This window comes from Ambystoma mexicanum, chromosome 11 (assembly GCF_040938575.1).
Source record: "Ambystoma mexicanum isolate Mex_15411 chromosome 11, UKY_AmexF1_1, whole genome shotgun sequence".
NCBI classification, from domain to species: Eukaryota; Metazoa; Chordata; class Amphibia; order Caudata; family Ambystomatidae; genus Ambystoma; species Ambystoma mexicanum.
Genome location: NC_090934.1, coordinates 621,000,219 through 621,028,183, shown reverse-complemented (window position 1 = coordinate 621,028,183; position 27,965 = coordinate 621,000,219). Strand labels below are relative to the sequence as shown.

General features: G+C 44.7%; 1 protein-coding gene across 1 annotated transcript; it reads right to left on the bottom strand.

Annotated features, from left to right (window-relative positions):
• Positions 1-1,860: 1,860 nt before the first annotated feature.
• Positions 1,861-27,965, bottom strand: LOC138503622 (P2Y purinoceptor 1-like). Its single transcript, XM_069623493.1, has 2 exons — positions 27,343-27,965; positions 1,861-9,055 (listed from the first exon to the last, which is right to left on the bottom strand). Exons 1-2 carry the CDS (start codon positions 27,361-27,363, stop codon positions 8,078-8,080), a joined length of 999 nt encoding a protein of 332 aa, XP_069479594.1. The 5' UTR covers positions 27,364-27,965; the 3' UTR covers positions 1,861-8,077.

The window sequence follows — 27,965 nt, the reverse complement described above, 5'->3', positions numbered from 1 at the left end:
ATATGACCCTAATCCTCAGGTCATTCAGTAGTATTGAGTGGAGCAATAAGAATAACATGATTGCTCCAATAAACACCATTTCTTGCCTTTCAGAACTCCCTCATCCCATGTTCCCCCTCCTCATTCCAGCTACCGCTGCTACCCCTGCACGCTACCTGAGACCCCTGGGCATGTCCCCTTTATACAGTGCTCTGCTGCTTCCCATCTAGGTTTGTGGTTCATAAATCCCATAGATAAAAAATATTCGTTCTACTCTTTTTACTTGTTCCCTAACCAAATTCCTCAGTTCTCCCAAGATGAGGCCTAGTCAAAGCATTCACCATGAGATTAAAACAAATTATATGCCACTAAAGGAGACAAGGTCCATTGGGATTGTGGTACACTTTGTATCCTTTGATTCCCAATACAAGTATCTGCCTGGCTGTGAAAGCTATTCAGTGATGGCCATCTATACCAACGTCTAGCTGGAACAGTTCTGCTATACCTGGGAGTGCACCAACCAGATATACTGCTGTAAAACCCAGTGCAGAGCTGCTGTTCCAATGGTGTGTATGTGATATGTGTGTGGTCATATATGGTCACAGACCAATTGGCCTTGACATTTCAAGGTAGCAGCAGTAGCTATGAACAGATAAGATCAGTGTGTGAATGGTGGCAGGAGTCGTTCCTAAATCACCATGTGTAGTTTCTCCAAAAGGGTCCTGTAGTTTTGAATTAATGCCGCCCTGCACAAGGGCTAATTTGGCAGGTACCTATGCTTCCAGAGCACTGAAAACACTGAAGGTTATGATACGTCACCCCTCATGCACCAGCGCCTGCCGTTTTCTCCTCATTAGTTAGTCTAAGCAATATCTTAGTTTGCGTTGTGCTTGTGCCGTCGTTGTGTACAAGCAAAGTATTTGTACAATGGTGTGATCCGACAGCAGGAGAACGTGTCTCTGGAGTAAAGTGTTCTGTCCATTTCATTTCTTAGTAGCTTGTCTCCTTCAAGCAGTCTACCTTCTGACACATCTTGCGTAGCTTGGACCCTCAGTAACAGCCGGTCTCCTCATTAAAAGAAACTGCCGGAATTGGTTTGGTAACTGCTGGAGTACAATTTGCCCCAGAAAAAAGGGTGCAGTTTATGGACCATTTCAAAAAGCTGTTAACACTTCCCGATTTAGCATTTTTTGTAAGAATCACCAAGGTGATGTTTTTTATTTCAGGGTCTGAATGAAATTGTAGACAAATAATTCAACACGTGTGTATTGTATGAGGTCATTAAGGCCTCTGGTGTAACAGTCTCTTTGTTTTTCTCTAATGTTTGTACAATTATATATGAGATTATGGGCCCGATTCATGGAAAAGTGTGCATAGATACCACAAAGCGTGCACGCCGAGAACAAACCTGGGCCCCCCTGTCGCACATTAGAAAATGTGCGCACCACATGCAATTGTCCATGCAAAGTAACCCCATGCACAAGTCGCAGCCGGAATGCCCACGACACGCCCACACGCAGAGCAATTCCTGTCCATGGAAACAGACCTTTGTGCACTCCTCGTACGCATAGCAATGCACCCCAGAAGAACAGCCTGTGGAACCCCCCCCCAACCAGGCCAGCACCACAGAGGGGATGGGTGGGGACCCCTGTAACTATTTCCAGCACCCCCTCAACATGCATATCACGCATCGTAAAAATCGTCATTTTCCTGTACACATGCGTGCAAATCCTTGTAAACAGTTCCTGCTCCCCACTTCACTGCTTATGAGCACTCCTGAAGGCACGCCCCTGAACGCTCACACCAGAGAAAATACAACCTGCTAGGGAAGAAAGGCCCAAGTCAATCTTGTAAGGAGAACAATTTTAATCTCATATGCCGATGAGAGCAACAGCAAAGAACTCTGCTGCTAAGAATTTTCTGCCAAAAAGAGGTACAAGCTGAAACTTATAAAGCAAAACATTGTCATAAGTGATGCAATACATACAGTAAAAACCAGCACGGCTGATTGGATGGACCCTGTACAGGTGCTGCATTTATCCATATGGGATGGCAGTTTATTGGTCCCAGCCCAGTCCGTCCGTCTTCCATCACGTGGGCGCTGTGGGGCTCATCTTCTCATCTTCTTCTCACATCGAAGGTCAGAAAACAAATTAATTATATTCCTACTATACAGCTTAATTAGCACTCATTATGTGCACTTGACAGGCTTCAAAACAGATACCAGGAGGTTCCATAACACTCTAACCTTTACACACACATTTCACTCACTCCCTCTGCACCATCTGGCTCCAAGGTCTCTGTCCTCATTTTGAACTATAATGTATCCCTCCCAGCACCTCGCAATACAAATCACATGACTGTCGCTTCAACAACACACCCTGCCCATCCTCTTTGAACATTTCAAGACTTGTTACTTTGAGGTTGGTGGTCAAAGGGCACCAGGTCTCATGGAATTCAGGGATCTTAGGGTACAGTCAGTTATATGGGATATAACTCGTGGTCACTCAGGAATGAGCTTGGTAAAGCTTAGGCTAAAGTGACATAACATGCACACCAGGCACCAGCCTCTGACTGTGGCCTTTTTGGGCACATTCCTTTTGGGTGAAAGACACATCTTTGCAACACTTTCAAGAACAATGATAAACAGTGCAGTGGGTGGGGGTGCGAACTGTCCTCATTGGAGCTCGGGCTTGACTGGAGATTTCTATAACCTTGTGGACTTGGGCCTAGTGCATGTAATGACGCCTTTGTCGTGCAAGCCTTCTCTTCTACCTAGAATTATTAATATCTACGCAAAATATTGATACCGCCCGCACTTGGACCACACCATATGAATACACTATAATTGATTACTTAGCATAAGGTCCTGCTGGATGGGAAGGCTTCCCTTTCACTGTTCCCCCTCCCTTCTGGCTCATCATAATGCCTCAAATGCATCTCGCCTTACTTTAAAGCGCCTATGGGAGAGGGGCTGTCCCCTTCCCAACACCCCCCCAAGTGCGATCGGAATTCTGACTGCGTGCATACACCCCTAAATCTGACGCCCGATCTTACCTTCATGTGGAGATTCCTATGTGCAAGTGTCTGTACGCCTGCCTTCGGGTGGCGAATAGTTTGAGTGTATTGCGTGGCCATTTCCCTGCCGAGAGTTTGCACGGTCGGATCCATGAATATGTATTGTTCCACGCAATAGTGGGCATGCGATGGACTGCCTGTGGTCCATCTCTCATAATTGCCACATTTACTCTTGTTCTTCCCCATTTTCCATGTTCCGCCCCCAACTCTGGACTATGCACAGGCCACAACTGGGCTCTGCGAGGTGTCTCGCGCAAGGCAATCGGCCACTCAGAGAGACGTGCCAAGCCTGTCTGAAATCCGTGCACAGTACGAAAAAGTCTTGCGCATACGTTTCCATGAATCGTCAAACTGAGCTGCACAGGGGATATTGCGCACAGTGTCCCTCTTTTCCACACAAATAATTCCATGAATCAGGGCCATGTGTGTCTTAATTTCCTAAATTGTCTAGCAGAGAGGATACCGAATTGTGTGTGTTGATATTCACAAACCCAACGTACTCACATTTGCCAGTGATTACCAAAATATACCTGCTTTGATATTCATATCATATGGTAAATATAATTTTGTGATACCAGACAGCTCAATCAAGAGTTCAAGAACACCCCAAACTGTTGGGTTTCACCATAATCGTCTCACCATTGCCAGGATCTGCAATTGCATCTCCTGGTAATAAATTCATTGCTTAGTATTACTATCCAAATCCCAGTTTTCACACAATTGCGAAATTTTATCTTCAAAAGCTCAGAACTCACACTAGTGACCTTTTCCAGGATTTGAGATGCAATGTACTGCACCATATTCTAGGATTTGCCTTTTTAGGCAGGGTCACTCATATTCCGTTTCCTCCATTTATCAGATTATGATAAATTTACATTATGCCTTACTATCACAACATGGCCACATTCTAGTGTGCCTTGATAGCACTTTCGTTTCAGTTGTTTTTGTTTTTCCAGTTAGCAAATTATAACAACGCACAATTATCACACATGGTCAGGTTCTAATGGCCTCATTTCGCAAAGCATGGCAGATGCTATTTTATAAAGTTTAGCTGTGTTTCATAGGCCAATTTGCCATAATCTGGATGGTGCACAATATTCCCACTTAGCAGAAAATGGCAAATTTGCATTAGACCCAGTCAGCACAGCATGCCAGTACATGTTAGGTCTATTTAATGCAGCATAGCCAGATTCTGTTGTGCCAAACGAACCAAATATAGCCAGTTTCCAATATTTGCATAACTCATCTATCACCTTCCGTTCGATATGTTCATCTTGTCGTTAAATCTACCTAGACCTCCACTTTATATACTTAGCACATTGTCTTGTATACCACGTTCCTGCTTACACATTAGGTATGCATTATATAAAATGCCTACTATTCAGAAGAGAGAGGATGGCAAGATTCCACTATGCCCAGAATTCATTATGAATGAATGATTGATTGATTCCCAACATTACGTGATTGGAGAGATGACTTAACACTGAACAATTTTCTTTTTATTCCGGTGATTCTTGGTTATTAGATACAAATTGTGTGAAATGTAAACTGATATATGGTTGTGCAATGTTGATGGCGTAAAATACCTTGATAAAATAGTGACCAGTGGTTGATGAATGCTTGAGGATGACTGTGTTTTTGACGCTGATTGTGCATGCAATTAAAAATGCTGATATATTCTCAGCAACAATATTGTATTAATGATTCAAAACTCACCAATTCTATTTAATGTGGCTGAACATCATTTAATTGTTCAATTTATACATGGCCCACGGAACACAGCAAGACCACCAACCATTATGCCCAGTTAGGGCTGAAAAGTCAAATCTCACTATGTCCAGTAACCACTGTAGGCCCTTGTATCATTATGGTTGTTATGCTCAGCATGAACATAATCTATGATGACTGGTCAACATATTGAACTATGTCCAATTAGCACAGCAAAGACGAATGCAATCAGTCTTGGCAAATACAAAAAGGTGTAATTTCATTATACCCACTTAGCACATTATGGCCAGATTTCATTATGACCAGTGATCTAGCAAGGACACATTCATATAGGCCCGTGTTGCAAGGAATATCTTAAACAATAGTATGCCCAATTAGCACAGCAATGAGCGATTACTGTATTCCCGTATGACCTTCGAAATGCCTTTAAGGTATTTTGCAGATCACAGACCAATCCACAACTAAATATGCCCATATGTCTAGCACGACATCAGAGCAATGCTGTTTCTATTATTTTCAGTTGACTCTGCATGCTCTTTTTATATAATGTCCAGTTAGAAATGCAATTTCTGGTGATTTCATTATGCCTAGATAGCACTGCAATCCCTGATTGCATTATACCCAGTTATCTATGCCATGGCCAATTCCAAAATGCCTTGTTACCAGCAGAAATGTGGAGCCCATTATGCCCTCTTATCACTGCAAGGATTGATCTAAATGTGCTCAAATAGCAGTACAAGGTCTGTTTAGTTTATGACTGGTTGCACTCTCAAACCTGACACTATAATATCCCGTTAGTATTGCAATGCCTGATTCCATTATGCCCAGTTAGAAATGCAAGCACAAATGGCATTATAGCTGTGCAGCATATGAACCGAGCACATCTGCTGCTTCTGTGCATGCACACTCCATGGCACGAGGACGAAGGACCACGGATGTGGACTCCTCTGCTGAGGGAAGAGTGATGCTGTACTCCTCTCTTAGGAACAGACACTGAGCTGTGGGAGATGAGTGTAGCGTGCCTGCCCTCTCTCGCTGCTGTGCCAGAGTTGCAACATGTCACTGTGTGTTTGGGGAGGCAGGGGCTTCGAGAGTGCAGCAGGAAGTCCCATTCCTTAATGCCAAAATGTGCACTTGCTAGCTTTAGAAGTGTGCATTGACAGAGGGATATCATATTCCTGCATTTGCATGGGCGTGTGTCCTGTGCAAATGAAGGAACCCACATTGTGTTTATTCCTGCTTTGCATTAAAACAGTATGTGCATGGAAAATTAGGCCTTGGCAATGCGCTATTCATGAACACAAACTACAGTGCACACACCCACAGTGACTATAAGCATGCATAAAACAGGCTTCCACGCACCCTGCCCTCCGACATCCTAACACCAATAGAGGGGCTTCGTGATAGACTGAACTCATATGACCCCGCATCCCCGCTGCAACTGAACTGATGGAGGTATGAACCCGTGGAAAGATTCCGGATTTTTGTTTTAATGGGATGACGCTAACATTTGCGTCTGTATCTCGGTCAGCATGTGTCATGCGTATTCTCTCATGTGCAAAATTAAAATGGCACCCTGTATGCAGAGATCAGTTTGCATTTGCAGCACCATTGGGCAATGCGTACTTTGAGCTATGACGCTTCTCCAACAGCAGCAAATAGCCTAGCCTTCCACCCCGCCATTGAAAGATAACTCTAATCAGACTTTCAAATTAAAGCACGACCATTGCTCCTAAGACATTGATAGAAAACGGAAGAATAAGTATACGTTTGAAACATTTCAATGAATGCAAGTACTAATGGTGTGGCTTGCGTTCTTGTTTCTTGTAGAGAGGTTAAGTAGAGGGCGATACAATAAATACAGCATATGGCTTTTTGACACTGGGAACTTAACAGGTTCCAACGCAGCTACGACCGAAAGCTATCTTAACACTTAATATAATCACGTTGCTTTGAATTAACAGCTTTATGTACAAATCCCCCTCTGGCGGAAAAGAAGTGGAGGCATTGGGGGCGGGTGGGAGGGAGGGGGGGTAACCATTCTCACTCGTGGATACCTGGCCATTGCTTTCTTGAAGGAACAGCATACACATTCAGGTCAATGCATAGCAGGCAAGTTGACCTTGTCACCAGCATTTGCCAGGGTGATGTAATTTCCTAGTTGCTTTAAAAAACTAAATCGGGAAAGAGCCTTGTGGGGATTTTACTAAGGGTGAAGGCAAATATCTTCAATTTGAAATGGGCCGTTCTGTGATAGGGCTAGCCCGGTCCACATGTCTCCAGGAACAAACATCTCAAAACAATAAATATGAACGTGTGTTTAGTGTGAGCCGATAATCGGGTTATAGAAAATAACACAAGATATTAATGACGATTTTTAGAATGGTAAAGGTATTTTTTAAATACCTTTCAGCACAGTGGCAAGGCGTTTACCAGCCGCTGCATGCTTGATCCTTAAATCATAAGTCTGACCGAGAAGCAGAGGCCTTGAGCAAGAGGAGTGGCATATAACAGTAATGGTGGCTACAAGCAGAAGGTCGACAATGCCATTAGAACAGTCCTCCTTATTGTGTTCATAAAGTTGTAATTAAAAGAAAAATAGCATCAGGGAGAGACAGAGAAATTGCACACAAGTAGCCTATAAGAAACACACTGGCTATTATAGCCCCCTTGCCACTCATGTTTCCTCGCGGTGTTCCCAGCATTGTATTGTTCCAAAGTCACAGGGCATCTCATGTTTGCAGCTCTCCAAGCATTTACGCCAAAGTCAGGTCAGCACATCTGTATTCCAACTGCAAAGAGATGTTGGACATGCGCAAAGAGAAGAAGCCCAAGCTCATTTTTCTTCTGACTGTTCCACGCATTATTGCAACTCTGAACCTAAGAGCATACCGAAATGTAGTTTTTCTCTCTGCCTTTTTGATTTTCAAGAATGCATGTAAAAAATCACCAATTGAGATCAATGGCTGGCACCTTAATTATTACTGAGTTTTCGGCGATTGATTGTTGCTCCCTTGGGATACTTTAAGTTTCCAGACAACTGACAGCAATTCCAGTCGACATCAGTGTAAATCGCACATGCCTGACAGATACCTATCTATGCGAGTAGCATGCAACAGGTTGAATAGCCAAGGAACAATGGTTTAGCTTTAAATGAAAAATGAGCTCAGTATTTGGTGCACCATTCCAGAAAGCATTCCAATGATACCCACACGACCGTGAGCAAAAACATGGCAGACTTTCAATGTGCCGCTGAAGAGATTGTGCCAGCAATCCTGACCTAATCCGCTGTTTATGTGGGGTGAACAGTGGACGTCTGTTTCCTCAGTCTCCATGTGTTGATATGTCTAAATGATGACAGGAGATTGCAAACCTGTTCCCTAAAATCACCACCAGTAAGGAAACAGAAAAGCGGATTGATGCACGTGTTAAGGCTGCAGACCGCCATTTCCACGAAAAAGAAGGCATCGGCTTCCTCGATGGTGCGCCTTGCACTGGGCCAGAAGGCTCGAAGGACAATGCAGGTGTTCCTTGATGCGTGGTAGGGTAGGTAGAGCAGACCAAAGATAATCAAAGCCGAGCACATGAGCTTTCTAAGTGTATTCTTCTTCTGCAGCCTACGGAGCTTGACCTTGCGCAGCTCCCCGAGGCTACTGCAATAACAGTAACAGATGGAGACAAAAGGGACAGCGCAACCTACCGTTGTAGTGCACAAGGAAAAGGGCAGGGAGAGGGACGTGGAATTGGAGAAGACATACAGAGAGCAGATGGTTTTATTGTTGAAGCAAACCTGAGTGGAAGCCATGTAGGTAACGGGCACGCTGAACACGAAGGTGGAGACCCAAATGGTGCAGCAGATCACAAGCGACTGGTGCTTCTTCAGCACTAAGAACGACTTGTGCGGGTGCACAATAGCGAGGTAGCGATCCACACTCAGACAAGTGACGAAGTAGATGCTACAGTAATAACAGGCATGATACATTGTTCTCGTGATCTTGCAAGCCACATCTCCAAATATCCAGTGAAGCTGGTTGAAATGGTAGTAGATCAAGCAAGGAATGGTTAAAATCCATGTGAGGTCAGCCAAGGCCAAGTTGCAAAGGAAAATTGTGCTGCGGTTCCAGCGTTTCACGCGGTAGGTGAGGATCCACATGATGGATAGATTTAGGGTGAGGCCTACTACTAGGATGAAGAGGAACATGGCAGGGAACACGGTCCGCTGAATAGTTCCCAGAACTGTGTTCGCTTTTTCACAGAAGTCTTCTTCCGCCTTATATAAAAAGCAAATGGAAAAAAAGAATAATCAGTCTCCAGCAAATGGCAATTTACAGAAAGCATGATCTTCTAGAAGAATCTTTAGAACTTTCTTCAACATGATTTCAATTTACATATTGTTTTTTATACAAAGGGTCATACACAATTTCATTTTATCTTTCACTAAAAATGGATTGAGATCTCATCCAAACCACACTTAGGAAGAATGGATATGAAACTAGTGCCACGACACCCATTGACAGAACATGAAGTGCTCTAGTGAGTGAGAGGGCGTGAATGTAACCTTACATGCCTTCTATTTGCTCTGACCTAGTTGTGTGCAAAAACAGCCCAGATGCAGGTCTTGCCACCTGCGAGCACGGTGGCAGCAAAGAACAAGCTAACAATGTTGAAACTACTCACCTAGAATTAGGGGCGGTGCATTGGTGGCGCCTACCGCAATCTGATGAAAGCCTGCACTATTAAGGTCCATTTAGCTTTTTATTATATTAGGTGTTTTCAATAATTGTAAAAGCAATTTAAAATTTAATTTCAGGGCATTATGATATATAATTGCACTTTAATTATATTTTACAACATTTACTTTGGCTATATTTTTCATGAATAAAATACATGTATTGATATCTTGCCCAGGTAGCCACACCATTGATCAATTATTGGGTTCACATGCCCAGTTACTCCTACCATTTACAAATTATTGATGTTATTGCTCAGATACTTTCAGCATTGATTGGCTGCAGCATTCTGTGCCAAATTAATTAAACCGTCTGCAAGCTGTTGACATCATACCCTGAGGTATTCATATGATTTGTCAGGTATTGCATCATACGCCCAAGTATTCACATTAATTATTGCCATTTTCATTTTTTTTCAAGTTACGGTAAAGTCAAGTAAGGTACATATGTCAAGCATTTCCAGGATACAATATCCTGACAGACTAAAACATTTTTCATGTATTGCCAACATACACCCTATTTTTAGTTTTGGTTACTCCGCAGTGTTCAAGTGCCACCTTTAAGTACACATTATTGCACTGTGGTACCGCCTGGAGGAATAAGACAAGTTAGGAGAGACACACAGCTTACATGTGTTATTTGGATACGTATATGCCCCATTGACTGCCTATAGCGATGCTAAACCCTATGGACATTTCCACCCACTAACCTCCCCCTCCCTGACTAAAACACATCATCCTGGGATCTCTTTGAGTTAGCTCCAACAGGCAGTAACAACAAACTTTGGTATGCCAGAATAATTTCCAAGCAGTCATTTGCGAGTTATTGTTTAATTCCAGCTGTAAATATTATTATAAAAATGTATTTTCAGATCCACGCGATTACACCAAACCTATTTTGCCGAATTCAATTTCATTTTTGTGTGTGCATTTTTGAATGCAATAAATGCAGGGCAGACCCTCTCACATCCCCGACCTTAATTTACACCCTAACCTAACTGCCCATCTACATGTCAGTGAAAAATGAAGAAAAAGAAGTCGATGGAATCGAATCCGGCAAAATAGAATGTAATGTAATGGTATGATACTGTCTTAGACAAGGTGTGTCTTCAGACACTTGATTTTTATATTTACATTGCACTGAAGTCCTGTTAAAACAAGTACTGACAATGCCAAAAGTTTCTCTTGTGTAAAGGTATTAGATAGCCATTGTCTAGGCACTGTTATAACATGCCAAGTAATCACACCTTTTTCCATCTATTGCAATAGCATGGCAATGCCTAACAAAGGTGTATAGTGATAGCATTGAAAACAAAAGCATGGAAAAAAATGCATAGAAAAAAATTCATTTTTAAAAAATGTTTTATGGTGGGTCCCCCAACCCCTGTTTTTTTACCCTTTAAAACCCATTATAATAAAAATAAAACCTTTACCTATGAAAAAATGATTTTTTTAAAATGCTTTTGCATTCCATGTTTTGTTTTCGATGGAATCACCAGATACCCCTAACAAATACCTATCCCATACATACACAAAGGAAAAACTTATCTTTGCCAATGCGTGTTACGTCTGTCAAGGGGGAGTTTTCTCTCTACCATACTTTTGCAGTTACGAGTTTACAGGGAGGCTAGTTTGTTGGCCAAGCATGTCCTAAGCATCTTGCTGAACGCTCAGTTCCAGCAGTCGCCAGTGGAGAGTATTGTGAAATAGGATTTTAAAATCATCTTTTGTTTCCCTGCTACTTGTCACATCAATGTGTTTCCATTTCAGTGCTGCATTATATTGTACTTGTGCAGTCCTTCTTCACCAATTATTATTAATTATTATTATTAATTAGCAATTATTATTATTAATTAGCAATTATTATTATTTATTAGTATTATTATTAATTATTATTATTATTATTATTATTATTATTATCTCCATAGTGGGGACACCAAACCTTACTGAGACCAATCAATAATGCCTGCCAATGGGCAAGCACATTTTTCAGTCTTTCCTTCATCGCCATACAAAAGTGGCAACTGTGCATGCCATCCTGATCAATCATCTCTGTGAGAACCTGGGTATCACGGATCAGGCCCTAGGTTGGTTCACCTCCTTCCTCCTGGACCGACCCCTCCAGGTCCAACTTGGGTCCTTTCTCTACACCAACTCTCTCTCCACTTGTGGTATTCCCCATGGCTCTAACCTCTCATCCTGGTTCTTCAATGTCCACTTGGCCCTTTTGGCCCACCTTATCTCAACCTTCTCCTCTAACTTTTAGCGTTCTGTGGATGAAACTCAGCTCTCCTTCAGCCTCCTCTCCTCTCTCGCTCATTCCTGTCTATTAGCGATTCAGGAGTGGTGCACCTCCAACGATATCTGCCTTAATGCCAGTAAGACTGAGATCCTTCTCATTGGGTCCCTTGTTTCTGCTTTCCCTCTCTCACGCTGTCTGCCCTCATTGGACCCTCTTCCTTTGCCTTCCTGTGAGGCTAAAAACGTAGGTGTCATCTTCGACTCCACTCTCTCCTTCTCTACTCACATCACTGACCTTGCCAAGAAGGCCCACTACCAGCTCCACCTCCTCAGAGGTATTTTTCCTTTACTAACTTTTGCCAGAATCTCACTGTCCCCAGAGTCTTGGTTCTCTCTAGTCTTCACTACTGCAACACCCTCTTTCTCAATCTGCCTTCCTCTATTCTCTGCAACTAATCCAAAACAGGACTGTGAGACTTGTCCTTGGCCTCAAGCCCAGGGACTGTATCTCTCCAGCCCCGAAATCTCTCCACTGGCTCCTAGTGGCTGCAAGGATCAAATTAAAAACCCTTGGCATCGTCGACCAGGCTTTCTGGGGCCGGGTCCGCACTACATCCAACTCTCGCTTCATAAATACCTTCCTCTTCAAGACCCTTGCTCAGCCACCTCCAACTCTCTGTGGGTCAGACGCTTCTCCAGGCAGAGAGTGGGGGGTAGATCTCTCTCCTCTGCAGGTGCCTCCCTCTAAAATGGCCTTCCTGCCCCTCTCAAACTTGAGCCGGACCACCTGAAGTTCTGTAAGCAGCTCAAGACCTTCTTCTTCGCTTCTGCTTTCTCTCTTGTTCTTCTTTGCTGACCAACCTGGATGCTGTGCTGGCTGCCTGGCTACCCTCAGAGTCTCATGGGTACCAGGCCCCATGTGACCACTAGCCCCTGCACTGCCTCCAGGCCTACTGCTCTTAGGAGCTGTATCTGGAACCCTACAGTCCCCTGCCTCCTTGCACTTACCCAAAGCTGTGTTGCCCGGGCTGCACTTACACAGAGCCTTGCTACCTTGATTGCACTTTCCCCTTCCCTCCCCATGGAACTTCCTCACCCCCCCTGCACTTTGCATCTCGCACCTGCACAATCTGAATGACACAAGGCCTAGTAACATTGTTTATTTTGTCCTCCCTCTGTCTCCCCTCCCTTTTCTTGTCGCACCTAGCAACACAGGGGTACAGGAGCATTATAAATGACATATCATATCAGTGGAGCTGTTTAAACTGGTGAGAGATTTGATGAATGCTTCTTTAAATGATGTATGTTTTGTTTTCATGCTTCCTTGTATGTTTTTTTTGTCTCTATTGTGCTGCTAGTGTAACCTCACTCTGGGGATAGATTTCGATTTGTTGCATGATGTTTTTCAGCTCGTTATTTTTCCTGATGCTCGTACAGTCCAGTACCAAACGTGGTTCGTAGGATGTGCTGTGCAGACTGGCACATGTGATGTATGGCTAAACACTATAAAATAATATGTGTGAGCACAACAAAGGAAGCAAAATTGTCATCCCTCTATCTCATGTTAAAAAAGTGTTTAGAATTAAAATGGCAGACGTGGAAGCTTAGAATTGCCTGACAAATAAAAAACATTTCTCCTGAGTGCATTGGGGCTAGAGTTGTAGAACGTTGCCTGTAAGAGCTCCTTTTGTCTACCTTGCCTAGCATATTGATATTTTCCACTCATGTTCTTCATTGATGTGTATTTTAATATTATGTTAAAGTTCTGAATATCGATTAAAGACATTAAGTTTGGGTTTCACACTGACTAGCAGAGTAATGTCTGTTTCTCACTTTTGTGCAGCTAATGGAATTGTCTACATTGGGGAGAACTATGTAAATTTGTTATGTTTGAATTTTGTTTTTAAGTGCACTTTTTTTCCACACTCCATGTACAGCCCACTACAACATGTTGTTAATATGTAGAACTGTGCAGTCTTGCAGAAGTAATCAATGTCTAAACAATGACAAAAAAAATGTGTGACCATAAAAAATGTTGAACATTTCCCTGATAAAGAGGGAGGTGTGCATTACAAGGAATCTTACACACCCCTAAATAATTCACAAAACAGCTTTGGAGTGGATAGGACCAGACATTGATGTGATAGTTTTAGCTACTCTGTAAGGTGGGACTAGATTTGAATGTTGGAGACCCTTTAGTCTACCACCACTTAAACTGACATTTGTTCCACCTATTTACTGCATTTATGTGTATTATTTTTCTTTTGTAAAATTAACATGTTGCTCCATGATGGTGGCCAAACACTGACAAAGATTTAGCAAAGCGGCCATTATGATGTGCACTGGTCTACAACCATGTTCATCTATCTACCAAGGAAATTTACAATGCTGTGGAGCCTAGCATCAGCTCTTGGTATAGAAGACTGCCTTATCACAGGATTTGCACAAAACTAGGCCGCTCATTGGTGGCATTATTGAATCTTGAAATAACACAATCCTACCACAGTCTATTAACACACAAGGTTAACAGGTGGTGATATGCAGGTTTGCACAAGTAAGACTGCAGCCACACTTCTCTCCCATCACTTTACTCGAGGCGTGGCCCAGAACTATACATCTTTGCTTCTTTATTGTTAACAAGCTTTTGCAGCGCAATGATATTTTTCCAACTATGTCGTACATTCAAATGTATTCAGCATATTGTCTTGTAAAGGGAACAGGTTGTTCTGTGATGCGTGGCTAAACATGGAAAAATATTTGATAAGGGATCATTCTTATGTGTGTGGGTAAGCCACCAGGAATTGGTGTGCATGGGTGCACTATCAAAGGTTGTATATGTGCTGTTCTGCACCAACATTGGATATGCAAGATTTCAGTACTGTGGGCTGCTCTTTGGTGGTGATTGGCAATCCACACAAAACACAAGCCTACAGTAGCTGAGTACCACACATGGTTAATAGGCGCTCATGCGTAGCCTCACACAATTAATATAACTGCAGACAAGCTATTCTTGTGTCCCTTTTGTGCAGGTGAAAGATAAGGTTATGAATCGCTACTTCTTTCAATTTCACCAGCCTTTAAACCAACCATGTTAGTCCACTGTTGCAGGCCACTAATAGGTAGAGATGCACACTTGGGCATCACCATTGGATGTATGGAAATGTACTTCAACAAGATATTAATAGGTGGTGCTCTGCAGTTTCACATTAATACATCTACCAATCCAGGTTCAGACCTAGATGCAGCACGGAGACAGCAACGATACCGGTGGTTGACGATGCCCGCAACATCCTTGACGACAGCCACCCCTGCCTCCTGGTTCTACTTGACCTCTCTGCCGCTTTCAACACAATAGACCACCAGGCACTTACGGACATCCTACAACGGTGTATGGGGATCAGCAACCTTGTCCTACGCTGGTTCAAGACTTACCTCCCCAACCGCCAACAGTTTGTTCAGAGGAACTCCTCTAGATCACCAATTCTACCCTTCACCTTTGGAGTCTCACGGGGTTCCATCGTCTCCCCAGTGATCTTCAATCTATGCAAGGAGCCAGTGGGAGCCCTCCTAGCCACACATATTATCCACTGTTAAGATGGATTTCTGAGCTCCGTCCTGGAGGGGCAGAGGTTCAGAAGGCCAGCCTAGTTTCTTGGAACAGGGTAACCTATGGACAAGCCAGAACAATCAGGGTAGCGATTGCGGCGGTCAAGAATAGGTCTCAAGAGGGGTGAGGGTGACTGAAAGCCCGCAATGAGCACACAACGCAAGGACGCTTACAAATTACTCCAGACAGGTGTAATATTAAAAATATAGACACATTTATTACAAGACCTTTGTAACATCGATCATAGTAAAGAATCACGGTAAAACTCCAGTAAACCAATACAGCACAATCAATACAATATATATACAAGACCGAGGGGTCTAAAGAGTTATAAGCACAAAATATGCAGACCGCCTAGATGGGGAAGAAAACAGGCAGTGCAAGTAATCCTTAGACCCAGTTCGACATCAGAGTCCACCTAACTAGAAGGAAGACCAAGCGCTACGAAGAGTGGAGCCTTGTGCTCAAAAGTACCTGCACACGCGGGTGCCAACAGGCAAAGGAGAGTCTCTTCAGGGAAATCAGGCAGTTCAGAAAGGTGGATGAAAAGATGGTGAACAAATCCCTGTGACTCAGGCAAGGCCTCCACTTGGGGGCAGAAGCAGGGCGTGAGTGCGGGAAAGGGTTTGCTGTTTACAACAGCGATGGAAAGCCACAGGCTCCTGCGGGAGGGGGACCGGTTAGGGTATTGACTACTCACCGGTCCCCGATGCAGGCAGACCCAGGCTTCTCCGGTTCCGTTTCGGTACTGGCAGGTTTAGATGCGATCAGAGGGACGTCTCGATGCCTTGTAAATTCTGCGACAGCAGGAGTCAGGGTCGAGGGTGTCCCAGATGCAGCAAACACGCACAGGTTTGTTACCACAGCAGGGCAACTCAGCAACCGTGTGTATTCCGGTCCCAAAGCACACGTCTCACTTCAGACCTGGGAACGCCCAGTGTACGAATCGTGTGAGAGTGCTGAGGACACGGGATTAGCAGTAAGACAGATGGCGGTGACAGAGCAAGGTTCCTGTGTAAGATGGTCAGTCCACTGGATGGCCCAGGGATGCTTCCGAAGGCTTACGTACAGGATTTGGTGAAGATGCCGGGAATAGTTGGTCCCACTATTCTAAACGGTCGAAGCGCCTTTGCAGACCTTCTCGTTCGATCAGAGGCCGAGTGGTCTCGCAGGATGACAGCAGTGCAGGGTGCCAAACCTTCAGTGGGTCACCAGCGATTCCTCGACTCAGCTTCTTAGTTGCAGGATACTTGGCTCCTTATCCTTTGTTCGTGAGAACTCAGAAGATCGACATGGTAGTGGTGTTTTCAGCCTCCTCTTATCCAAAGTTCCCTTCTCGCCAAAACGGAGAGGGCCCAATGGGAGATCCGCTCACAAACACTCACACCATACATGGACCTATCACGGACTACGGTGGTCCCAGGCATTCAGGACACTCTAGACTCTCTGGCACCCAGGATGTGTATTGGGTACAGACATCCCAGCCCAAATCCTGGAGGCACACACAAGGCATGCAGAAGCCCGCGAAAGTGTTGTGTTTCGTCGGAAAGTGCATGACCAAATAAGGACTGCCCCAGGTCGGCTCGACCTGGGGGAAGGTGAAGAGGCAAGACGGTCATCGGACAGGACAAAGAACCTCGTGGCATGGCCATTTCGGAAGCCAGGCCACTCATTTGGGCCAAACGCGGGAAGCGCGGTTAACATGGCAAAAAGGGGTTCAAAACACAAAGAAACGATAGCTGCCACCAGTCCCGTCCGTGACACACTTGCACATTTCATAATAAGTCCAGCGAGAGTTTCTAGGGCCTTTGGAATGACTAGAGACCCAAGAGCTCGGTAATGTAAGTTATGGTGCACTCTTGTTTCATGTTGCTCAAAAGCTGCAACATAAGGAAAGGACTAAGGGAAACAAAGTCTCCCGGTACTGACTGTCTTAAGGGCATGTCAGTTTCCCCGTAAGAATTGAGTGAAAGCCCAGTGGAGTGCGGCGTAAGGCTGCGCTTTTCTGGCAAAGTCTAGATCAGGGTGTAAAACAACAGAAAAAAGTTTGGGGGTTGCCACATGGAAGGAAAATTACCTACAATTATGAAATCTTTCCTAACATCCACCAATACGCTGACGACACACAGCTATACCTCAAGATCGTCTCCATCAAGGACATCCATAGGCTCAAAACCTGCCTCCCACTGATCCAGTCTTGGATGTCCAGTGTATACTTGAAGCTTAACCCCTCCAAGACTGAATTCCCACTCCTCACCAACAACACCTAACATCCAGACATACAGAACTGTCTATCAACCATTAACTCTCAGGGCTTCACACCTGAGCTCAACTCCTGTGCCAAGTCCCTCGGTTTCTACATCGACAAAAACCTCTTCTTCAAGACACACATAGCTAAGAAAACTCAGACAGCTTGGTAAACGCTCTTCCTCCTGCAGTAAGTGAAGCCCTTTCTCCCTGCGGACAGCTTAATATCCACCGCTCAAGCACAGGACCTATCCAACCTGGATGGGGCAATGCACTACTCAATGGCCTCACAACATCCTCGCTTGTGCCCACAAGAAGTGTTGTACATGTGGCCGCACGCCTCATCAAGGGTCTATGCAGATATGACAGCATCACTGCAGCCCTCATCGACCTTCTCTGGCTCCCACTGCACACACAAATCATCTTCAAGTCTTACTGCATCATCTATAAGGTAGTCCCTTTCAAGTCCCACAGCTACCTTGTAGAGAAATGCAGCATCTCCGGCAGACAGCACACCACTGGAAGCCAGGACACATGCAGACTTGAAATCCGCCACTGCATAAAGGAAGGGACCAGAAAGCATGCCTTCTCTGCCCACGCACCACGACTAAAGACCCACCTCTTCAAGGAGTTTCTCATCCTCAACACCTAGGCCATGATGTCTCCTCTCGCACATCCAGACTCACTAGATGTCAACCACCCTTCTCATCCCCACCCTCTGGTAGAGCTGTACCCCTCCTCTGTGCCCCTCTGTAGTGTACCACCCGCTGTATATCTATTCTGTTGTTATCACTGAAAAGTGCTCCGTTATGCATCTGTACTGTTGTATACCTCTGTACAGACTCTGTTATGTATCTGTATTGTTGTATACCTCTGTAAAGCGTTCTGTTGCTTCTCGTAGCTAGGTACGCATCCAATAAATACCAGAAGAAGAAAAATAATGTATATTAGGTATACAACCAAACTAAATGTGTGCCTCAGTTCTGTTTGAAACTGTGAAACATCGAGTTGTGAATGTATACTTCCTTATTTGTCAAAGGTTTTGCAGCAGCCTGGTTGCAGTTGTTATTAATGGTCCATTGATAGAACTGATGTCTTCCATGCATTGCGGTCTACAACAGATCTGGAAAGCACACACATGCGTGTTCCTCTAAGTGTATGTGATAATTCATACACAATTCTTCTTCTCTGTGTTAATATTTACATTATAGAACTCCTTAAGCAAATCTCTTTCTGTTCAAGAGCCTCTGGTAATAATAGCCTCAAATCAGGAGGATAGGACACTGCATTTCTGGGGGCTGAAGGACAAGTGATATCCAGGGGACTTGCTAATTTATTGGGAGAAAGCAAAACATGGCTGTATTGCAAACACCAAACACTTTACTCTTCGAATTGCTGTTCATTCACATGTTTTACAATCATCATGGAAATCAATTTTCAATAAATGCTTGTTTCCAGAAGTTATCTTAAAATCATCTGACAACACACGACTGAGGTAATCACTAAAACATTATTCCTCCTTAAATATTATTCCTCCCTAAAGCTCCCTGATCACTGCCCTAGTGCCTAAATCTTGTACCAGCACTCTTACCCGTGCCTTGTCCACCAGCTCTCTACCCCTGAACTCATCACGAAAATGCCCCTGCCCACATGGCCGCCCTCTGCAGAGCCACCTTTACCATGGCATCCCACTATTCCACTCAATCGCCCCATCCTACTTCCCACCTCCGCTACAATCACCCTTGTCACACACAGAGTCTGCTAATCTCATCAACCACAAAATGGACACCTACCCAACCCATCACTCAGCCCTATAGAATGGATCGAACTCTTTGCCTAACTGCCCACACCTTGGACTCCCTGTCCAGTGAAGGTCAGAAACCAGAGACTTTGCTCCTGGAAAGATAGAGACTCCGGCAAAGGAGGCGGCGTAGCATGCATTGCTAAAACGTCCCTAGGCCTTAGAGCCACCCTGTCAGGTTCAGGTTCAAACTCCCCCTTCTCCTCACCTGAGTCCTCAGAGGAACGATCCTTACGTACAGTTTCAGGCTTCTTAATGTCCTTCTTCCTTTCCTTGGGTGGGTTATCCTTCAGTTTCCGACATTTTCTTTCGTGTAAATAAGGTCTGGCCCCTCCAGAGGCCACCGTGACAGAGATGAGAAACTGCCCAGAGAGGCCCCCAGGAGGGCCAGCCTCGCCCCAGGGAAAAAGCCCGAAGGCAGAAAAAACCCTGGTATTGAAGTCTTGCAGAAGAAAGTAAATGTTGTTTCCAAATACTGCAAGATGTGAATGGCTCAATCACACAGAAGAATATTATGAACCGAACAAGTACTGGAGCTGACAGGAAATGTAAAAGTATAAACTGTGGTAAAGAATTCCCCAATACCGAAGAGATACTAAGATAAGCAGGAACGGCTATTTGCCGGAAGCAAGTAAGAAAAATTAAATGGAAGTCGCGAGAGCTGTTCGCGTCCAGAATAAGAACACTGCCGCTTGCAGGTTAACTAAAAGCGGCAGGGTTAGAATGGCAGGGCGCCGTGAGTGACAGCAAGGCGGAAGAAAGAAAGGCGACAGAAGCAACAGAAACAAGGGTAGCGGTTAAACAGGAAGAAGTACGTACAAAAGGCAACAAAAGAATTGAAAACACAGATACCGAATTAGATGGACCCAGAAGGGTCCGGGATTCAAAGGAATAATCGTAAGATAAATGCACAGGAGTAGCACCGGAGTGCGAGCGAAGTAGCAAGAGAAACACAGATACAACGCACCGGCTGAAGGGGAGGAGTCGGAAGTTATAGTGCAGGCCACCATATTGGATGAGGACTAGAGCGCTATCCAGAATAGAATTAATGCCGCCAGTAATCCCACGCTTTCCATCCACCGATCCTGACACAGCCCCCCTACCAGCTTCCCGTCAGCAGAACTTTTGTCAGTCAAGATCCCCCTCTCAGCCTCCCAAACCGACCTCATGCACCTCATCTACCAGCCTCCAGGTCACATTTCATCCTTTGAGGAAGACATCTCTGACTGACCAACTAATAACACCAAACCAGGGTCACAAATTGTCCTGCTTGAGGATTTCAACTTGGGCCTCCATGATCTTAATGACCCGAATGCCACAACGCTGCAAAATTCAATCTCCCAGCTCGGCTTTAACCACCGTGTTTCGACACCGACACATAATAAAGGTCGAACCCTGGACTGGTTGGCAGATCTCAATTGCTCTACCACCATCTTCCAAAACGAGCCCACTGCTTGGTCTGACCATCATCACATCTCCTTCACCATCCAGGGGATGCCCCCTCCAACCTAAATCACACCATCGCCCCACAGTTCTTTGCCAGAAACAACCGAAACATAACACTCCACAGCTTAGGCCCCCTGATCCAGAACATCTTATATCCAGCCTACTACAAAGACTAGTCGACCTCTACAATAATACACTTAACTCTGCTTAAATGTCATTGCCCCATTAAACTTTCCAAAGCTAAACCAATAGCCCATCTTAACATAGGGTTTACCCCTGAACTAAAGATTCTCCGTAGTACTAAAAGAGCAGCAGAATCTACATGGAGGAAAACACCCACCACTACAAAAAAGGCACTATTCACCTCAACTTCCTCCTCTTACAAAACAGTCATTCTTAACACTAAGAAAAAGACCTACAACAGCAGAATCCTTAATGCCAAATCTAGGACCAAGCAGCTTTTCAGTATTCTTAGGGAACTCGAGTCCCTAGCCCCACCATGTGTGAAAGACACAGGCTGGTGTGCTAAAATACAGAAAGCACTCGCAGACAAAATCACATTGCTCCAGTTCAAAATTGAGCTAAAAAAACAGCCTGGCTACCTCCCTGCCTAACCACAGTACCCCCACACGCCCACCCTTCTCATTTTCACCTGTTTCACCAAAAGAAGTGGAAAAATCATTAAAGGCCTCAAACCTTCAAGATGCCAAGGAGATCTCTGCCCAGTTACAATCATTCAGGAAGGCGCCAAAGACCTAGCCCCCTTCATTACTGCCATAATGAACTCGTCCTTTGGGACTAGTTTGGTCCCCAACAACCTCAAAGAGGCCTGGGTTATGCCTCTATTAAAAAAAAAAGCCAGCCTAGCCCCGAATACCCCCACCAACTATAGGCCCATCACCACCGTACCCTGCCTCTTAAATATTATAGACAGAGTGGCCTATCTACAAATCCAGAAACACCTGGAGGACAACAACCTACTTAGCCTCAGACAATCAGGCTTTAGGCCAAGACATGCAACGGAAACATCCCTCTTGGACCTAAAAATCCAAATGGATGAGGCCAAGGACAATGGTAAATTGGCCACATTCCTGCTGCTTGATCTATTCAGCAGCATTCGATCTGGTCGATCGCCAGATTCTGACTGATCACCTGTCCACAGCAGCTGCCTTCTCTAGCAACACCTCTACCTGGATACAATCATTCCTGTCCAATCGAACCACTTGGGTCTTCGCACCTTCAGCCTCAGCCGAGCCAATCCCCATCTCCTGCGGTGTACCACAGGGCTCCTACATCTCGCCAACACTCTATAACATCTTCACCAAGCTCCACTTTGACCGTCTTGACAACTTGGGTGTTACATATACGAATTACGATAATGACACCCAAGTTCTCATTTCGCTGTCAGGGTGCTATAAAGATGATTCCAAATTGATTAACGACATATATTTGGAGATCCAGGCTTGGATGGTGGCCCACAGTTTATGCCTCAATGACGAAAAGACAGAGCTCCCGATCGTCGGCTCCCAAACTCGGCTAAACAAATTATAGCCACGCTATGCATCTGTCAACATTGATGGAAATATGATCACAGTGGCCAAGGAAATCAAAACCTTGGGGGTCTACGTAGATTCCACCCTCTCACTCAAGAAGCAAGTGAATGCCACTGCATTCATGACTGCCTACAACAACAAGCTGATTAATGCATGCAAAGCCTTCCTCTCTCCCAACAGCTGCATTACTCTAGCCAGGGCACAAGTTCTCTCCAAGATCGACTATTGCAACACCCTCTTCCTAGGCACCTCTGAAAGGAACCTTAACAAACTACAGGTCCTGCAAAACAATGCCTTGAGATCTGCATTGAACATCCCTAGATCCACCCACATCACCAGCTTCAGGGAGGAAGCCCACTGGCTCCCAGTACGGGACAGAATATCCCTTTGCACGCTGGTCATTACCCACAAATGCCTCACTAACTCTGCCCCTAAATACATGGCATATAAATGTATCTAACACCACACAGCTAGACCAACCAGACCACTATGCTCGCACTGCCTCAACATCACCTGATTCAAACTAAAAAGAGCGGGAGGAGCGAGCTTCCCTGTGCTAGCCACCAAACAGTGGAATGCCCTCCCACTCAGCATCAGACTGGAATCCTGGTTCTGGACCTTTAGAGCCAAAGTAAAGAGTTGGCTCTTCGATAAGAGACACTAACAATCGGCTTTCATGCCACCAAAATACTATGCCTGACTAATCTCCTTGTATGCCTCACTGTATGACTAGCACACAGGTACGGTCACCTAAACTGTAACCTCTGGCGACTTATCCTCGGTCTTAATGTAATGTACTGTCTTGCTCTCTTGTAATGCCTCAACTATCGGCCATCTGTTCCAGCTGCACTTATTCTTGTTGTCACTGTTGTTGTTGTTGTAAATGCCTCTATGTGCCTGTAACATTCGATCAAGTTTTTGGCATCCAGTTACTTCAGGGTTCGGTGCGTGGTACAAATAAAGAAACTAAACTAAACTAAATACACATCCCTCACGAAGAACTCAACTGTACCTACCTCTAAGTGCCTGTCCTTAAATCTTGCTGGTGTGCCAGTGATCTAAAAGGGGACAGGACAGAAGAAAACTCTCTCCCTCTACAATTACAAAAAGTGCAAGTTAAAAAAGCCTCTCCCTGTTGCCCCACCCCAACCCTCAACCAAACAAAACATCTACTGCTCCCTCCACACGTACCTGCGGGACCGGAGCTTTGAGCTCTACTCCGCCGCACCTCCTGCTCCGGCCATCACCATAAAAATGGAGAAGCACTTAGTCCTTTTCCCTGTGGCGAAGGCCATCTTTTTTTCCCCTAAGGAGATTGGCTGCGCAAGCAGCAGGGATTTCCCGAGGGGAGAAATGGAAATCTGTTGGCACCCGGATGAACCTGGGGTGCAAATGGCTTTCACTCCCCAGAGGCGGGAAGGGGGTGGGGGACATGGCCAGTAATGGCCCCCAGCCCCCTCTGAGACCCTCGCTTCACTCTGTCCTACCATTTCTCTGGCTAGAAGGCCATTACAGGCCATGTCTGCCCCCTGCCAGGGCGTGAAAGCCACAGTGTGTCTGCACAAACACTGGTTTTTACACACACATTTATTTCATGGAGCACAAAGATTAACTAGTTAAACACGTATTTTCCTGTTCAAGGGACTATAGTAGTAACAGCTGCACAGTGGGAGCATAAGGGACACTTATTTTGGAGAGAGAGGGCAAGTAAAATCCAAGGGATTTGCTACTAATACATCCGATATCAACTCAAGCCAGAGTTCAGTGTTTCTCTGTGCATTCAAGGCCTTGGAGTATGATATTTATTGGGCATGTGCTTCCTAAGTTTAGACACTCAACAGAAAATTGTGGCCAAGTCGTTGGCCATGATTCATGTAATTATTTGTGTGTAAAACAGGGATTTGCGTGCCATTCTGCCCGGAAATCCCTGTTCGTCAAACAGGGATTTGCGCACCGAATGGCACGCAAATCCCTGTTTTACACGCACATAATTCCATGAATCAGGGCCATTCTGCACACTCCAAACTCCACTGCTATGTCCTTCTAACGTATAACTGAATATGTGCTAAATGGTAGGAGAGCAGGTGGACAGCTTTTGCATTTAAATGTATGCAGGAGCTGTTTTCAGCTCCTGTGGTTTAGCCAGGTCTTTGGAAGAGAAGTGGATTAAAGAATGTTGCAAGCCATTTTGCCCTGCATACTCTGCTCAATATAAGGAGGGGATTCGTCCTCATTTAGCTCCCAATTCAGGGAAGTGGATAGGGCTGGATAAGTCCCACTTAACCTTTCTTCACGTGCCCATTGATCAATGATACTTGACAATGTCGGGCATGACCTTAAAAAGGGGGGCCTTTGGAACAAATACGATTTATGTCGTATTCATATCAAATTCTAGCTCGTGGAGTACCATACTGGCTAAACTATTTACAAATTCGCTGTAGCATAAGGCTTTCCTTGAGGTCATGGTTGGTTTATAATGCTGTATCGTTCTTTTTTAAACAAACATTATCGATGGCAATTTGCAAAGCCAGACCTATTGATTTTGCCAATGCTTGTTATACGGGGTACTCATCCTACTTAGCTCAATAAAGGGAGGTATACCTGTGAACCAAGTAAGTGTGAGCTGGAAGATAAGAGTAACATGAGCAGGGTCTCGTGATTGATTGCAGTTGTTAACATCCTGCTACTGCTAGTTTCAAGCTGTGCTTGTTATCTGTACATCAGCATCTTAATACCAAAACCCCACATAGCCCCAGCTGACTGCTCAAAATGTATGTCATTCAAGAAAATTAAGTTTGAACACAAACAGCACGTTTCTGAAAGATACTTATCCGGTTGCTCGATAACAGCTTGTTTGGCATTTAAAAATGTATTTATGCTGACGCGGGTAGTTTTGCTCAGTGGCAACTCTCTGTCTTGGAAGCAAGACGACGACGAGCAAGACAGGTTCGAATCCCGTCTCCTCTTCGGTATTAAACGTGTTATAAATAACCAATTACATTGGTTTATATTATACGAATTATAATTATGACCTGCGAATGTAACCTTAACGTACAAAACATCAAGCACTGTATGCCCGTGTCAAAGAATGTGCTTGCAACTTTATTGCAAACATCTAAAGTTGTCCGTTGCATGGGTTATCTAGTCACCGAGTTCCGTCCATTATGCTCAAACCACTTTTTATTCTGGTACTTACAGCCTTACATCTCATTTTAAAGGGTACAATAACACCAAGTACTTAAGACTCAAAGGGCCATTAGCTAAAATACATGATGTACAAGACATAAGGTTTTGGGTTTTGCGTTCTTATTTTTAAGTAAATCTGAAGGATCAAGGATTCATGTTAAGTGCGAAAGGTGGACATTTGCCAGTAGTTTGTCAACATCGCTAGGTTTATTGTAGTGCAGGATGTTCTCGGGAGTTAGATGTTCTCGGGAGTTAATTGCTAGTAAGAACACTACTGTATGGCAACAATGAAACACTCTGGTGCTGTCTATCAAATGACTTTAAGCAACTAACCAACCCTAATAACAACTTCCCTTTCTGCATACACCTCTCAAACCCAAAACCAAACACAACCAAAACCTACAGCACAACAAACCGCACAAACTTCACTACATTGCAACAACAAAAAAAAACACACATAGCCTTGCACAACAGAACACGACGACTACCGGCCGCAAACACCCCAGGCCCAGCCAACGGACCCTCCGGGCTGAGGCCGCCAAACAGCACATCACTGCTCTCTTGCATTTTCCCTGCTTCCTCCCACTAACTCAACCCCCCTCTCCCTTTTCAGAGCCGCCAGAGCGCAAAGGGACCACTACGGTGGTGATAGTGCGCGGTACTAATGTCCTTTAACATTAACATTAACTTTACACCATAGAGCCGGCTACACTCCAAGTACTAAAGGAGGCTGTCACTGCCTTGCTCCTCATGTCCTCTCCCGCCCTGTGGTGTGTAGTACATGGGCTAATCTGCCCATTTTTGATCGCCTGTGAACTGTATCGCCCTCGCTGTGTGCATGCTAAACACATACTTTTGCCTCAGTGCATAGTCTTCAAGAGCCACTCATGAGTCTAAGTGATTTTGTTTTTTTTGTTGCCTAGGGTTAGCCGCAGCAGCGTGGTTGTGGTTAGGTGGACAGCAGGTTCAAAGTTTGCGATAAGTGGGATGCTGGCCCTGCTATAATTCCCTGTGCCCGGCTTGTTGTCAAAACTAAGGCTACGCAGAATACCTAATTTCCTGTGTTGCCACGGTCTCATATCTTGCATGACATACAATCCCGAACAAGAGCAATGCCCATACTAAGCACTTCACAGGCTGCTGCAAAAAAGCGCGTTTCCCTTCCTGCGACTGGAAGGCAGCACTAAATATGACAATGAAACAGTCTGCATCTGGGGCACCCAGCCTTTTGCATCAGAATGAAGTCTACGCTTCAAGTTATTTTAATCCTATTGATTTTGTTTCCATCGCACCTATTTTGACTAAATCCTACCCTACCCCATTTGTACAAATGTTTACTTAAATAGATGTTTTGCAGCGCGAGTTTTTCGTAGTATTGTTTATATCTTTTTATGCAAATTAACCTCTAAAGCGGTTTGATTTGTTCCTATGTGTTTTCCATCCCTGACCACATCGGGCCATCTGGTTTTAGTTTGCAAGGTGCAGCATAATATCCTCCTGTCTTTCACATTTCAGAAACATGGCATGCATTGCTAAATTACATTTTCCAGTCAGGCTTTTTTTTCTACTATGACATGCATTGGCAAAAACTAGAGCGCACAATCTGCACGTTCTTATTTCTAATAGTATAATGCGCCATTGCATGGGCTGAGTAAACAGATGGATAGTCAACCTCTCCACGGAATTGCATTCAAGATCTTGAATCAACTGCCAACATGAGATCCCGGTACTGTAAACTGGCACCCACCTGGTCAGATGCTGCGGCCATCCTTTGCAATACACTGTGCCGCGCGCAGCCCGTTTCCTGGCTGGCGAGTCTTCCAAATGCCTCCGAAGCTATGCAGGGCTACCGTTTACCTGCAAATGAGTAACCGAGACATTGTTCATGGCTGAAAGTAAAGGTTGCAGGTTAAATAACCACCGATTCCGCGCCTGTACACCCCAGCCCTTGTACCACAGCCGAATTTTCGATTTTTGTCTTGAAGGATGGTCGATCAGTCGCCAATAAGCAACGTACGTTTACATGTTGCTGCAACAAATATTGTGCTTTGTTCGCATGCATAGTAGCTCCATGAGGACGGGAGGCAGAGAATGCTCTCGGCTGCTTCTGCTGGCGGCGATTTTAGCTCCCTGCTTTAATCTTTAAAGGCACTACAGCTATGAGGCGTGTTTTTATTATTGCAGTCTTCCGAAGGTAGGATGCAGAGTAAGGATGCTTTTCATGGGCACGGTGTTACCTGAACATGAAATTAGCGAGTGGCCTTGTTATTGACACAGCTTTGCCTTCTCACTGCTTTCGTGTTAGCGGTGCCACGGACACACGCGCCCATGCAGTCAAAGGAATCACCCAACATGGCCCTCCCTTTCTCT